This window comes from Gavia stellata, chromosome 4, assembly GCF_030936135.1.
Source record: "Gavia stellata isolate bGavSte3 chromosome 4, bGavSte3.hap2, whole genome shotgun sequence".
Classification (NCBI taxonomy): domain Eukaryota; kingdom Metazoa; phylum Chordata; class Aves; order Gaviiformes; family Gaviidae; genus Gavia; species Gavia stellata.
This window is the reverse complement of record NC_082597.1, coordinates 30412251-30428929: the sequence shown is the minus strand read 5'-3', so window position 1 is coordinate 30428929 and position 16679 is coordinate 30412251. Positions and strand designations below refer to the sequence as shown.

General features: G+C 41.0%; 1 protein-coding gene across 1 annotated transcript in view; it reads right to left on the bottom strand.

Annotated features, from left to right (window-relative positions):
- Positions 1–6729: 6729 nt before the first annotated feature.
- BMT2 (base methyltransferase of 25S rRNA 2 homolog) overlaps positions 6730–16679 on the bottom strand; it is a 34033-nt gene continuing 24083 nt past the window's right edge. Inside the window, exons 4-5 of the mRNA XM_059817079.1 lie at positions 14797–14911; positions 6730–7371 (exon numbers count right to left, since the gene is read on the bottom strand). Of these exons, the coding sequence (XP_059673062.1) occupies positions 6742–7371; positions 14797–14911 (745 nt within the window). The 3' untranslated portion in view covers positions 6730–6741. The remainder of the gene's footprint in view (positions 7372–14796; positions 14912–16679) is intronic.

Here is a 16679-nt window from a genome sequence, read left to right as displayed (position 1 = left end):
CAGACAGAAAACTACTCTGACTGGTTCAGCTCGTGCCAAGCGGAGTTTTGCTGCCATCACATAGTGAGAAACACAGAAGAGGAGCTCCTCTGCTGCCACCCCACGTGCTGCGGGCGCTGGGTGCCGGGGTGGGGGACCACGCCTGTTCCTTGCTGAAAGACAAAAAGTCTGTTCGAGCACAAAGCATTCACAAAATTACAGCTTAGATCGGGAATGCAACCTCCTCTTCCTGATCTTCTAGCCAATTAGCAAAAAGGTGTACTACTAAACCACACTATTCATCATTAGTCTTTTTCTAACCAAAACACACAGTCAACTTTTTGGGGAAAAGAGAAAAAGGCAGCATTTTCATGATTAATGTAACCCATCACACAGATATTACCAAATAAATGTAACATAGCAATTCAGACAATTTTAGTGAGAAATTTCACTATCTGATTTATTCTTTAGAACATGACTGTTTGTTACTCATTTCTGTTAAGACTTTGACGGTTTAGACAAAGACTGTTCAAAGTTGGGGGTGTGTTGTGTTTCTTTGTTTTTTAAACTAATGGCCTTAAAGTTTCAGGTTGCAACATCTCAGTTACGAAACAAAACAAAAAAATATGTACACCCATAAATATTCGTCAAGTTTTGCAAACACAATTTTAAGCAAAACCTGGAATCTAACTACAGATTTTGACACTGAACTATGTAAGAGCTTTCCTATACGTAAAGGAACAGCATTCCCAAAGGAGTTTTTACCATAATTTGTCTAAGAAAGTAGAAAAAAGAACCAAAACTCAAACATGGTTCAGCAGTTTAACTGTAGTTGATTTAAAGTCCAAGTGAGGCCTATCTAAAATAGTAGACCCACTTTCCTTCACCTTTATTCTTCCAGTTTAGCACTTTTTTTTAAAAAAAAGCAGCTTCATGAGCCATTTTCTAAATAAAAAGTGGTATTTACCTAACGCATTACTACAGCAGGCTTAAACCTCGGATGAACCAATCCGTTAGTTTTCAGATGTTAATACCAAGCCCGTTATTACGGATTGATTACCCGTGTCAGCCAAATGGAGAGCACCCGGCCGAAGCACCAGCTGCGGGGCTGCCTCGGCCAAGGAAGTTTAATGACGGCATTTGGCTCCGCGGAGCGGGCGCTGACAGCCGCGGGTCTGCGCGGGCAACGCCGCCCACCACAAGCTGCCGCCCCGGGAAGCTGCTCTGTGGAGACGGCCCCCGCCCCACCAGGGCACGGGCCTGCCCTGGTCCCCTCGCCCCCGCCACGGCGACGGGGTCCTGCTCCATGCACACGGCGCCGGGGCAAGCCCCGCCCGAATCCCCGCGGGCCCCCGCCACGTCCCCGCGGGAGTCGCCCCGGCCCCGGCCCGCACTCACCTCAACAGGCATCCCGGAAACTTCCCACCCCCCGCGCAGCGCCGCCGCCATGTTGAGGCTGAGAGAGGCGTCCCGGCTACGGGCCGCGCCAAGGCTCAAGCGCCGCCGCGGCCGCCCGGGCGACGAGGCCCGCGGTGCTGCGGGAGCCCAACTCGCCACAGCAGCCAGGCCGGGCCCGCGCCTGCCCCAGGCGGCAAGGCGCTCGGTGGGACGGAGCCTGCGCTCAGCCGGCGCTAGTTTGGCTGGGCGCAGCTGCCGGCGGCGGGGAGAAGGGGGGCCGCCGCTACAGCCCCCAGGCCTAGGGTAACCTCTGCTGCAAGAATGCAAACAAATCCTCGCCTTTAGCGGGAATAAGACCCTTCTTAACAGAAACACTTATTGCTATATCGCACACTGTATCACTTCTGCTCTCATTTAGATTGGTGACCGCTGTGCCAGCAGAAGGTACGAAGGTGGTGTTACGAGGGGCCGCGGGGGCTGCAGTGAGGGGCAAGGGGGGGTGCCTGGAGCGGAGAGGAGATCCCCAGAGCAAGGCGGCCGTCCCCTGTGGCTGAACTCAGCACTGAGGAGTCAGGTCCACAGTCTGTCAGAAGGTGAGAGAAGAGAGCAGTGCTGGTGTTGCACCATCCCAGGGCCAGGCTTGGTCTGGGCTGTGCTGCATTACTCTAGCTGCCTGGGGTCCACAGCAACATTTTCTTGTAAGAAGAGTCAGCCACGTCTGGCTTGGTGTTGATGGGCCTGAGTGGGGTTGTAACAGTGTTCCTGTCAGCACCCTCCAGCCCTACAGCTGTCTTGCTCTCAGGGAATTCAGTAGCATCTAGACAGGCAAGAGTGAAAGCACATTCTCACCTTCACACACACAAAAAATGCAAGGTTAGTAGGCTGAAAGAATAATAAAAAAAAAAACCCTTAAACCTCTATAAACACTGTCATCTGGTGCTTAGGACACATAAGAGGGAAAGCTGTGTTTGAATCAGGACTGCAAGACAGACTGAACCTTCTCTAGCCTTTCCCATCGTTTGCGAGCAGGAGCCTTCTGGGGGACAGGGCTCTGGTCCTGAACGGACTTGTGCTTCCCAAACAAAAGCTTTCACCACTCTCACATTATACAGAAGGCTTCACACTTCCTTGACCATCAGTGTTTCACAACACTATATTGGAAATGCATGTTTTGAAATGGCCTTCACAGGCAGGGGGGCAAGAGCGGGAAGTTTCTGGATCTTCATAGCTCCATTGCTTAGACAGGCAAAACAAAGGTAGTTCGATTTTGAGTAAGTTTAGACAGCTGCTGCACAGGGGCTTTTTGAACTGCAAGGCGGCTGGCCTGCTGCAGATTTTTATGTCCTTTGTTCCTGTAATCCCTTCATCACAACCAGCCCCTTCATCCCCTTAGTCAAGAAGCACTAGTGCTGACTGGCAGCAGCTGGATACTCAAACATCTAAACTTTTTTCCTGCCTCAGTTACTCAGACAACCTCAATTGTCTCAAAAATCTTACCCCTCTTCAAATTTTATTTAAAACTGGCCAACAGGCCTAAAAGCTACACGGGTTAAAAAAAAAAAAAAAAGGAAAACCTCTTAGCTTTAAGAAGTAGAACAGTAGAAATCTCAATTGCTTAGTAAATGTCACCTCCTTCAGATGCTTTCCCAGCATCATGAACAACACTTAGTTGGCACTGTATCTGTCCAACTGCAATTTAGCAATACTCTTCAAGCAACTATTTGTTGAACTTCTTGGAAACTATTTTACTTAAAATGTAAAAAAACAACTAAATTTCTGTGCAAGTTTGTGAAATGCAACCCTTCTAAAAAAAAAAAATCTTTGTGCTATTCTACAGGTACAAAACAATGAATTGAGGAAAATGGAGGAAATGAGGAAAAAGGCGAAAAAACCTGAATATACATATATCCCAACTGCAAGGAATCAAAGGTAGGCTGCTGATTCATGGAGATAAAATTAAAAAGACTTAGAATGATCACACTTTTAAAGGCAAGTCAGCAAGTCTGCCTGAAGAAGAAAAGGACAGAAAGATTCTGCAGGAAGCAATATTGAGAGCAGCTGTGAAACCACATTTTCTGATCTTCACTGTCAAGTAAGAGACCAGCATATACCAGCTAGGCTCTGCAGTGCTAGGGACACACTTTACTTCTGCTGAAATCTAATTTTCTTAGAATCTGGATCTGAGTAGGAGCCTTGCATTTTTGGTTCTTTGGGTTTCTTTTCCCATTGCCATCCTTTCCTAACACCTCCAGTACTCAAAGTCACCATGTAGAAAAATACAGCAATGACTTCAAAGAGCCAACGTACAACGGGTGCCGCAAAGATACTTCAGAGAGCTACAGAGGAAATTAAGAACTTCTAGAAAAAGAAGAGAGTAACTGCATTAGAAAGTGGTCACATCCCAAGCAGGCAGGAAAAGAAACATGATATAGGATCAACTGAAGGAACTCCAAAAACCCTTCCAGTAAAGCAAAGACCACAACTGACATGTAGAAGCTGAAATTGAGCTACCAAATTTAACATCTTTACTATAATTCAGTTTATAAAATAAACCCAACACAACTATTTTCTTGACAAGAAGGAAAATAACCATGCATTGGTTTCACTGGATATCAGTATAAACTGATTGCAAAGGAAGAAAAAAGGACATCTCCACCCCAAAGAAACAATTTTTAAAAGGTTTTCACTTTTTTTTAATAAATGTGCTTTGTTCACAAAAAGTAGTGACAAAAAGACAACAGAAATGCAAATACACATCTTTTTCCTTTTCCTCTCCAGCACCTTAAGAACAAGAGATCTCTTGCACAGTCATAATTTTCAAATATTTCATAACCTAGAAACATTCTTCTTGCAGCAAAGCCAAATATCCAACAACTCCTGGTATCACCACTTTATTGTTCAGGGACGTATAAGTATTTATGTAAATCCCACTTTCCTCCTCCACCACAATCTACTGTCCCTTGTAAGAAAAAAAAAATAAAGAATACTTCACATATTTAGAATGAGCAGCAAGAAAACCAAACTGTTATGAACCTCAGGTCCCTAAACCACAAATACAGAGGTGTCACCAACCTGCCAAAATGGTTTAAATTTTAAATGTTAATATTTTAAACTGTTTTCGGGGGATAAATCTTGTTCTGAATTGCTTTTTTGTATGAATCACAAACCAATTTACATTAACCAATGCCAACATATGTTAGCTGGTATACAACTTTTTTTCTTAAAAAAAGGAGTATCAGTGAAAATGTTAGGTACACTTTGAAGTTTGCACAGATTAAGTTTCCATAAACAGCTGAATTTATAGCACCAATATTTCAGCTTTAACATGAGCACTGCTGGAGTCAGTGGTTAACTGGGAAGAAGAAAGGCTTTGAATAACAAACATTTTCGTGAAAGTGAAGTGGTAGATCATTAGATGCAAATACTGACTTATAGCCAATTTTGAAGCCATTGTGTAATTTCATTAGAGAAGTATTCTCTGTAAAAAAATTTAAAAGTCAACAATGATACTTGTATGTCTAAACTTTTTTTTTAGTACATCAGAATATAATTGCTTGGTTTGTATATAACTATATCATTCGGATTGAATATCAAAATTTGAATCAGGTATTAGGGGATGCTTCAAATTTAAGAAGTGAGACACAAAAAGCTTATGTTAAAGAATAAAGCATTGCAGTCCAGTTCATGTTTAGGTGTCAGCAAGACCAATGCAGGATGACTCTTTGTAGGAAACAGTATAAAAGAAAAACAGGTAGGTCAAACAGTGATACTTTCAGTGCAAAACTTCAATGGAAGGGGTATATTTTGTTTTTGTACTAACCACTGTAAAATCCACACAACTTCAGTTTTTCTGGGAACTTCTGTATTATAAATACAACATGGTAGGTTAATATGGTGTAAGGTATATTTCATCACAACCACCTGTGAAACTATGTATTACTTTTCTCTACCATATTGCTGAAGTCAGTCTTAAAACCATGATGTGGCAGCTAGTTCAAATAATTTATTATTAGGCACTTACGTATAGATTTAATAGCCTAATATTCAAATCTGAAAGTTCTGGCCATTATTTTTAAATGGAGGGAAATCTAAGCAAAACTAATACTGAATCCTCTATTTTTACCACTGAGCAGAATCCCTGCAAAACCTCACAAATCTATTACACAAGTTAAAAAACTTAATAGACGTAAAACACGTCTGTTCCATCTCCTTACAGTGCAGACCAGTTTTCAGACAGCTATGAAGTTCTTATTTAACTAAACAGAAGATTTTTGGGTCTGAATAAGTAAACAAATAGTGTATGTTAACTTCACTCACGTGGTCTGAATAGACGTTTTTGTGCAAATATGTGTATCCTTGAAAAACTTGTGTAATTATGTTCCTTTTTACAAAATGGGTCTGTAGTTACCATATAACTTGGGGGGTCTACAAGTAAGGACAATTAAAGAACAAGTTGTTTGTTTTTAAAATGCATAAATAATTTACTTTAAAACGTGACAAAACCCACCCTGTCCCCCAAAAAACACAGTTAGAAGAGAATACGGAACACCATCATTGGGCAAATACTGATATATGTTAGTGCTTGTACACTCATAAAATTGCAAAACCATGTTCCAGCTTTGAAGTGAAACATAATTGCCTAGACGTACCATACTCCTCTGGGGAGTGGGGGGAATAACCTCTTCAGAAATCTCATTTCTAACTACTATTTATGCAATGAAATTACACAGTATGTATAACTATGGATGACTATATTCCAGTGTTTTGGTGTTATCTCAATTTGGTGTTATCTCAAGAGGGCTACAATAAACATAAAATCAAATGTTCAAGCATTATACTTTCTCCAGCCCAGGCTTAACCAGAGGGAAACAAATTTTGGAAAAAAGTTTTGTTCCATAGTTAGGAAGGGATGTGTGTAACCAAGTGCCTTAACCTATCTGCACACTTAATTAAAGTGCAAATTATTTCTTCCTACATATACTTCTCAGAAGCCCACCAACTCCAGTGCCTTAAGCTCAACCACATTGAGTTAAAATATAGAAACAACATTTAGCAAATTAAATAGAATTCACACTTCACAGCACTAAAGAAAAGAATGGTACCTTTCTAGAAAAAAATTAGTGATACAAATCTAAAGAAAGTAACAGCAATTTATGCTATGACATGAGTCATTTGCATAAAACTTGTTTTTTTTCCACTTTCATACAAGAATAAATTTTAAAATTCAAAAGTAGAAAAAAATAGCAAACTCTGTAAACCTTTGCATTTTCTTTATGCAAACCATTTTTGTGTGTTGAGCCCATGTTAGTATAGCAAAATTAGTTAAGCAAGAGGTTTGACTGAAAGGGCATTTCAACAACTACATTAACTTAGAAGCAATATAGGATCTTCTAGCTCATAGAAAGGAATTGAACTAGACTGGCTTTCTCCAGAGTCTGAGTCATAAGGAGCATCAGGTAGCTCCATAAAACCGTAAGCTAGCTGTTCATCTTCTGTATCTGATCGAACATAGCAGGAAGCGTTGGAATACTCCTCATCCTCTATACTGTTGAAATCCTGTGGGATATACAACATTCCTGGGTAGTTCCTGCTAACTAAGTCACTTGTTGTTTGCAGGGAAGTCTTCCTAAATGCCATCAGGTGCATGTGAGAAAACTTGGAATACTTGAAGCGTTTAAAACCCAAGGATTCTATGGCAATTTTCCAGCTTTTCATCATCATAGCCCGGCGATTCTGATGAGATGAGTCAGGAGTTATTACAAGCAATAAGCCATTTAATACAAGAAGTTCATGTGCCTTCTTGCAGCATATCCATCGTTGATAGGGTGATGGAAAGTAAGAAAGAAGGAGCGAGAAAACGACGACATGGAACAGTTCTCCAGGTAGAGAATCAATGGGATTTTTCAGTTGCTTAAGAAAGGCGTCTATAGCATCTTGTGCCAGTTGGAGCGGTTGCTGAATTTGAAGATTTAAGAAGTCACATTTGTATACACTCTGGTGGAATAAGAAAAACAGAAAAAGCCAAACAAACATCAAGGTTAGTTTAAAAAGCAAATACAATACAGAACGATCAATGATACCCTCTTCATTCCCTTGAGGAAAATTCAAGCCTGCTGAACTTCCCTCCCCATGTTATTAAATCAAACAATCTAAAACAATAATTTAAAAATAATGCATATTTCCAGCTTTCACAGTTGCAAAGAAAAATTTTAGATATTCAGTAATTTACTGAAGATTACTAGCTGAGAACTGTTCATTTAGAAGAAAAATATTTAGCCCAAATAGAACAAAGTGTCAAATCAACTATCTCACAAATGATTTTAAAAGAACTCAGATAAGCCTACATTGCTTTTCTTTCTCCAGATGCTGGAATCCAAAAGTATCCCCTACTGTCTGTGAAAATTCCATGTTTCCCTAGTATACTATACATTGTAAAGATAGTTGCATATTAAAATGTGGCAATAGCATGAAACAATGGAATTCTTAAAACTTATATCTAAATTATGTGGTGGTTTCTTTTTTCCTTTTGGTTTGTTTGATTTTTTTTTTTTAATAAACCAGAAATCAGTAATTAGAAAATTTGATACCTCAGTATTGCCACCAGTTCTTTAAAGAATCCAGGAAACTTAGTAGTTTGGTCACTTGGAAAAAAGTGACATTCCTTACTGGCATAGAAACATAGAGAAGTTAAGCAAGGCAAGATATGTTAGAAAGTTCAGCACGCTCACTGCTTTGCAGCAGTGATGCAGGTCCTTGTTTTAACCTTGCTGTAAATGCAAAGTGTAGCGGTACACATTTGCACAGTTATCAAAGTAAGGTAAGGGCTTTAAATTCATCTGTTGATCATTTGTGTGCTCAAGCCATTGAAGACTGGAAATGACACCACAATACAACATACAGAGGAGTAAGTTCTTAACATCCTTAATCACAGAGCACTAAAAAAAAAAAAAATAAGAGTAACAGTATGCTATTCACTATTTTTAAGTTTTGACACTTTATATTCATCAAAACCTGGGCTGACTTCTCTCATAAAAAAGATACTAAGATACAATGCTTCAACATGATAGCAACAAAAATTGTTACTAATGCCTAGAGAATGTGCAGTGAACAACAGATTTCTAAACAGGTAAGTGGACATGAAACCAGAGACAAAACATTCTGCAGAGCACATCTGAAAGGTGAAGTTAGCTCTGTTGCATTTCCAAACTGCAAAAATGTTTATAGCGTGTTTTGTCAAACAATATTCAAAAAGAGATCACTAGAACACGCTTATAAAGGTATTCATAAAGCAACAGATATGCATAGTTGCTTCCAAGTAGAAGAGAATGTTATTTGTGTTTATATAAAATCACATTCTCTTCTGAGAATATGCAGTAAATTAGAAAAGCTGATCAATGTTCAAAAAACCCTGTGATTCATTTTTCAGTAGCTTTAATCTTGGCCTCCAATTTGCAAAAATCAAGAATGAGACTTGCATTATGTGGCTATAATCAAGAAATTTTAATTGCAACCATTATACCTGCGGGGCTACATTCTGCTTTCTTGTGATATTTAGAACAGGAAATTAACAGTAGTAATTTCATGATATCCTCTAATAAATTTTAAAAGAAAGAAGCACTGTGAAGAATAATTGTTCAGAGTAACATGCTAACTATACTTAGAAGCAAGACTTAAAAAGTTAGAGGTTATACATACACATTTGAAAAAGCAATTTAGACTCAAGTATTTCTCTGTAGCGGAAAAATACTCATAAAACATTATGCAGAAATAAAGAATTTCAGGACTAAAGTATGTTTCAAGTAGAATTTGAAGTCTGCAGGCAGTTTTAGGACAAAAACGCTGCTAAACTGGGGATTATAGAATCACAGAATGATAGGGGTTGGAAGGGACCTCTGGAGATCATCTAGTCCAACCCCCCCACCAGAGCAGGTTCACCTAGAGCAGGTTGCACAGGAATGCATCCAGGTGAGTTCTGAATATCTCCAGAGAAGGAGACTCCACAACCTTTCTGGGCAGCTTGTTCCAGTGCTCTGCCACCCTCAAAGTAAAGAAGTTCCTCCTCATGTTTACATGGAACTTCCTATGGCCAAGTGTGTCCCTGTTACCTCTTGTCCTGTCACTGGGCACCACTGAAAAAAGACTGGCCCCATCCTCCTGGCACCCACCCCTCTAAGTATTTATAAGCATTAATAAGATCCCCCCTCAAGTCTTCTCTTCTCCAGACTAAAAAGACCCAAGTCCCTCAGCCTTTCCTCATAAGAAAGATGTTCCAGTCTCCAATCATCTTTGTAGCCCTTTGCTGTACCACCTCCAGCAGTTCCCTGTCCTTCTTGAACCGGGGAGCCCAGAACTGGACACAGTACTCCAGATGCAGCCTTACCAGGGCAGAGTAGAGGGGGAGGATAACCTCCCTCAACATGCTTGCCACACTCTTCTTGATGTGCCCCAGGATGCCATTGGCCTTCTTGGCCACAAGGGCACATTGCTGGCTCGTGGTCATCCTGTTGTCCACCAGGACTCCCATGTCCTTCTCCAGAAAAGCTGCTTTCCAGCAGCTCAGCCCCTGACCTGTACTGATGCATGGGGTCATTCCACCCCAGGTGCAGTACCCTAAACTTGCCTTCGTTGAATCACAGAATCATTAAGGTTGGAAAAGACCTGTAAGATCATCAAGTCCAACCATCAACCCAACACCACCATGCCCACTAAACCATGTCCCAAAGTGCCCCGCCTACAAGTTTTTTTTTTTTTTAACACCTCCAGTGATGGAGATTCCACTGGGCAGCCTGTTCCAATACTTGACCACTTTCTCAGTAAAGAAATTTTTCCTAATATCCAGCCTAAACCTCCCCTGGCACAACTTAGGACCATTTCCTCTTGTCCTGTCACTAGTCACTTGGGAGAAGAGACCAACACCCACCTCTCTGCAACCACCTTTCAGGTAATTGTAGAGAGTGATAAGGTCTCCCCTCAGCCTCCTCTTCTCCAGGCTAAATAACCCCACCTCCCTCAGCCTCTCCTCAGAAGACTCGTGGTCCAGACACCTCACCAGCTTCACTGCCCTTCTCTGGACATGCTCCAGCACCTCAATGTCCTTCTTGTAGTGAGGGGCCCAAAACTGAACACAGTATACGAGGTGCGGCCTCACCAGAGCCGAGTACAGGGGCACAATAACCTCCCTACTCCTGCTGTCCACACTATTTCTGATACAGGCCAGGATGCCATTGGCCTTCATGGCCACCTGGGCACACTGCTGGCTCATATTCAGCCGGCTGTCAACCAGCACCCCCCAGGACCTTTTCCACTGGGCAGCTTTCCAGCCACTTGTCCCCAAGCCTACAGTGTTGCATGGTGTTGTTGTGACCAAAGTGCAGGACCCGGCACTTGGCCTTGTTGAACCTCATACAATTGGCCTTGGCCCATCAATCCAGCCTGTCCAGATCCCTCTGCAGAGCCTTCTTTTCCTTGAGCAGGTCAACACACCTGCCCCAACTTGGTGTTGTCTGCAAACTTGCTGAGGGTGCACTCTATCCCCACATCCAGATCATCGATAAATATATTAAACAACACCAGCCCCAAAACTGAGCCCTGGGGGACTCCGCCTGTGACCGGCTGCCAACTGAATTTGACACCATTCACCACAACTCTCTGGGCTCGGCCATCCAGCCAGTTTTTTACCCAGCGAAGAGTGCACCTGTCTAAGCCACGAGCCACCAGCTTCTCCAGGAGAATGCTGTGGGAGATGGGAGTGTCGAAGGCTTTACTAAAGTCCAGGTAGACAACATCGACAACCTTTCCCTCATCCACTAGGCAGGTCACCTGGTCACAGAAGGAGATCAGGTTGGTCAAGCAGGACCTGCCTTTCATGAACCTGTGCACCTTTCATGAACCTTCCCCGGCACCAAGGTCAGGCTGACAAGCCTTTAGTTCCCCAGATCCTCCTTCCGGCCCTTCTTGTAGATGGGTGTCACATTGGCAAGCCTCCAGTCATCTGGGTCCTCCCCTATTAACCAGGACTGTTGATAAATGATGGAGAGCAGCTTGGCAAGCTCCTCCGCCAACTGCCTCAGTACTCTTGAATTTCATAAGGTTCCTCTCTGCCCAACTCTCCAGCCTGTCCAGGTCACGCTGAATGGCAGCACAGCCTTCCAGTGTGTCTGCCAATCCCCCAAGTTTTGTATCATCAGCAAACTTGTTGAGGGCACACTCTATCCCTTCATCCAGGTCATTGATGAATCTATTGAACAGGACTGGACCCAGTACTGACCCCTGGGGAACACTACTTGTTACAGATTGCTACTGAGCTCTAGATATACAAGTCTTGACCTGATGTGAAAGTTCTTCTAGGCACTGAAGCAGCAAACAGTTGCATCCACTGACATTTAAGAACACAATCCTACTTGTATTTTCAAATTTTTAATTCCATTACTCTTCCAGCCTCTTTTTTTTTTGTCTCAGACTGTATTTTTTCCAATACAACAACATATTCGCCAGCAGTATGAAGTTATATTCGGATCTTCCCAAAATGGAGATTCTCCCTTCATTCCAATTTTTTTTTTTAAAGTGTAGACAAATTAAACTCCTCCAAGAAAATAACCACTGCTAATTATACTCCAGAATATCTGTGTTACAAGCATAATGTTTGAAGGAATGGCCAACAAAAACACCAAGTCAAGAAGAAACCTGCTCTGCTTACCCCTGTCTCAGTTCCCTCTTCCTAGTCTATAATACTGCATATGCTTCCCTCAGTGTACCTTACACCAAGATACTGAAAGTGATGAGTGAACAATGCCTAATTAGAGAGAATACCAATCTTTTCTTGGTGCAGACCCACCCCAATAAAAACAAAACCAGATTACCATATTCCCATTACATCCCCATATTCATAGCTATACAGTTCACATTTTCGCTCTGAAACATACAGATTCTGACCAGTCTGAAAATATTCATTCTTTTATTATATAACTAACATTTCAGTTCCTCTCCTACTTTTTCCACAATTACATCCTTCTTATTCCTCAAGTTAGCTCAAGTATTTTACTCAACTACTTGGTCTATATCCAAAGCATTTCTATATGCAGAAAGTGGATTAACCTATTTTTATTAATAAGAAGGAATTATTTAACCCTCTATTCAGTATTATTCAAGAAACTGACTTCATAATAAGCCTCTATGCTTCAATGCGTTTCAAAAAGTATTTTGGTATGTTATCTAGAAGATCGCTAAATCAGAAGATTTTACCAGTTCTTCTACTTTCAGCTTCTGCCACTGAGTTATCAGATCCATTTTTCAGGTCAGAAGATGACATTAACTACTATAAGAACTCTCTGGCTGTTATTCTGAAGTCTTAAATCAGTGCAGGCAACTGCTGGCCTAAAGATACATTTATTCAGGAGGCTATGGTGCTGATGCAGCTCAAAGTAGAGTAATCTTGAATACCTCAGGGCTTATTAATTCTGTTTTGGAGGTAGGCCAAAGCTTATTCCAGCAGATGAGCTTGGGTACTCCATGTCACTCCAAGGATGCTTGCTAGTTAGGTTGCAAGGTGCACTGAACACATCCAAGAGGATGGAAGTAAGAGAAGATGGTGAGCCCAAGACAGACCTCACAGTAACTACGTTGATCTGTACAGTAGCACTCTATGGAGTTCCTATCATCAAGCTATGCCACTAACTGTGTCAGATGACAAGAAATCAATTATCTTATTGTTGCCTTGTACTGGGAGAGAGCCTGAAGAACTGGTTAGTACACAGAAACTGCAGCTACCTGACTACTCCCTCTCCTGTTGTCTGGCCTGGATTAGTCACGTTGCTCCATTACATACACAGAAGTAACCTTTCTGGGACTCTTCCAATAATGGTTTTGGTTGCTGTACATTTAATTGATTTTCATGAGAACAAAAGTAATTTTCTTATGAAAACAGTACGATAGACTAGATAGCAAATTATTAACTATCGATACCCCAAAATTAATGGTTAGATTCAGCTCATGTAACTTCACGTGCCTAGGCTTCCATTATAGTCACTGGAGAGCTAGTCCATATAGCCCATGAGGTCAGACCAGAATTCACCTCACCATGAAACAGCAGACTTTTAGATTTCACTGACTATTTTTAATAGATCTCCACTGACTGCAACTGGAACATGGAACCTCAGATGTAGACACCCATGCTCTGTGTATCTTAGCTGGCAATTTACTTGCCATGTGTTACCATTTTAGATGTGATAGGCTGCCATTTCAGTGGTATGTGTCTCCTTTACATCCTGTGTCACACGCCCGACAGCCCTATGCAGATGTCCTACAGCCTCTGAAGTGGTGGAAGGCAATCATGTTTGGGCAACTGATGCCTATTCTTCAAATTAGGCAAGATGGAGTCCACTCTAAGTTTCTTTGTGTTTTAGATGAAACTAACACTGAATTGCTTTAAAAAGCAAGTAATCAGACTCTGATTTCTTTCAAGAATACCCTTCATTATCTCTAAGCATAGACACAAAAATATAAATTAGGTGTTAGTGGACTAAACCTGGTGACCACAACAAAATACCATGCATTTAGCATGTAAACCATACTGCAGCAATAAGAGAACATTACTTTCAAGTTAACTGTATTATTGTACTTGTACACTTCCCACCTCTCTACTTCTAGAGAGGGTTACCTTAGGCCACCGATTTTAATAGAGCCTGATTTTAAACTCTAAGTGGTCAAAGGTTTTTCTGTTGTCTATCAGAAATGCTTGCCTTTCTGTATTTTCTTATTTTCATTCCACTTTGTGATTTTGCTTGGTTGATAAATGCTATTAGGACTGACAAAAGTTGGGTCAAGAGCAAAAGACAGAAAGAACATACGATTACAGCAGAATTAATGCATTTGAGACCCTTACTACCTAGAGAAAATGAAGCCATTTACCCCAAAAGTGCTGATAAATTTGTCCTCAGGATTGCTGAAGTTCAATATGTGTAGCAATAAACTGAAAAGCCCTTTACAGTGTAATTCTGATTACTAAAACTCCCCAGAAAAACTCACCAACTGCAGTCACTGATCATTTCCTTCTGTCAGTGAATGCAACTTCCGAGAGGCTCATGCCTAACCATAAGCCTATTCAATTTTTATTTATGCCTTTTAAGATGCAAGGACTCATCTGAAATGCCATTAAAAGATGGCTACTAAAATTTTCCAATCTTAAGATTTACAACTGCATTATAAAGGCATAACTCTTGAAAAAAAAAAATTTTAAAACAAAACACAACTACAGTTTAGAGCCTGATCATGGGAAAGGACGTAGGAGGGCCACAGTTCCTGTTAAAGCAGATATTTAAGATACATACTTAAGTATTACGCATACTTTTTTAACAGTCATTTTGAAGCATTCTAAAATATCTGAGAATCAAATTTATATTAAATGCAGCAAACATTACATACCTCAACAGCTGGAACAATATCTATGCCAACTGTCAGAAATTCTTCAAACTTCAGAAATGGATTAAAGCAGCTACCAACATCAAGTAATCTGATCTTTCCCAAGGAGTGGAGCAATCTAAGAAGCAGCAAGAATTCAGTTTTATCAAATGTTATTTTTGAAGCTATGTTCTGAATTACAACTTCAGATAACTAATGCAAGAAATTTCTCATAGAACACCGCACTAGTGATTAATAGAAGTGAATGCCTTACTTGAATTGCTGAGATACCTAAAGAACCATGCTCCATCAGTAAAGCAGATGGTCCTCAAGCAGAAGAGTTTATGTTCAGAGCAGCTGTAATATTATTAACTTATGTACTTGTAGTAAGAAACTAAAATGGCAACTTATGTGTCCAGTAGGCAGGCTTTCTCTATTGCTTTGTGTTTCCCACTTACCTTTTTGTGGTATTTGTTGGTGTTAAAGTCACACAAGTCCCTAGAGTTAAAATTTCAGGAGTTTAAGAGACTGAAAACACTCCATGATTGACCTACTTGTCAGTCCTATTTTAAAGGGCATCTGAGTCAAATGCCATAAATAGTTTAATAAAGACAAGAGAACACATAATGGTATTCCAAGGTAAACAAACAAACAAACAATCTAAAAATGAAAGCATTTAGTTATTCCCTGAAAAAAATTTTAAAATATTTTATTTGCTTTATGTGAGCTAGTATTTTTTAAAGTGCTGGAGGTTCACTCCAATTCTATTTTCAATGGATGCTGCAAAAGAGTTAGATCAGTCCATGCAGAGCTGCAAACTTAAAAACTACAACTCAAGTTGTAGGGAAGTTATTCTAAACATCTAAATGAACTGAGGTATTCCCTCAAAACTACTTGGAAAAAAAGTCTATTCCATGCCATGCAATCTTTTGGAGAAATAGTCAAAAATAGCCATCTGGTTTAGGAAAGAGTCCTAATCAGAGTACTTCTGAAGTACTCAAAAATGAAGATTTATGCCATAAGAATTGGGAGAACATTTTAGTAAGCCAAAAATCTATCTCCTCATCTGCCACTGTGTGACCCTGCTATTCAAGGTGAAATTATAGATAAGAAGGCCAGTGGCTGTAATGGTAAATACTTAACTATGCTACCAAACAACAAAAGGTGAATTGTTTAAGAAAAAAAATAAAGGGGGGGGGGATTACCTTGTGTGCTGGTTTTGGCTGGGATAGAGTTAATTTTCTTCATAGCAGCTAGTATGGGGCTGTGTTTTGGTTTTGTGCTGGAAACAATGTTGATAAAGCAGGGATGTTTTAGTTACTGCTGAGCAGTGCTTACACAGAGTCAAGGCCTTTTCTGCTCCTCACCCCACCCCACCAGCGAGTAGGCTGGGGGTGCACAAGAAGTTGGGAGGGGACACAGCCGGGACAGCTGACCCCAAGTGACCAAAGGGATATTCCATACCATATGACCTCATGCTCAGCATATAAAGCTGCGGGAAGAAGGAAAGGGGGGACATTCGGAGTAATGGCGTTTGTCTTCCCAAGTAACCGTTACACATGATGGAGCCCTGCTTTCCTGGAGATGGCTGAACACCTGCCTGCCCATGGGAAGTAGTGAATGAATTCCTGGTTTTGCTTTGCTTGCCTGCACGGCTTTTGCTTTACCTATTGAACTGTCTTTATCTCAACCCACGAGTTTTCTCACTTTTACTCTTCCGATTCTCTCCCCCATCCCACCTGGGGGGAGTGAGCGAGTGGCTGTGTGGTGCTTAGTTGCCGGCTGGGACTAAACCATGACACCTTGAGAAATCATGACTTACTGCTTGGACTGATAGAAAGAGGTTGACAGACTGCTGAGGACACTTTAATACTTTAGTTCCAGAATGCTGCAGAGATGCACATGTA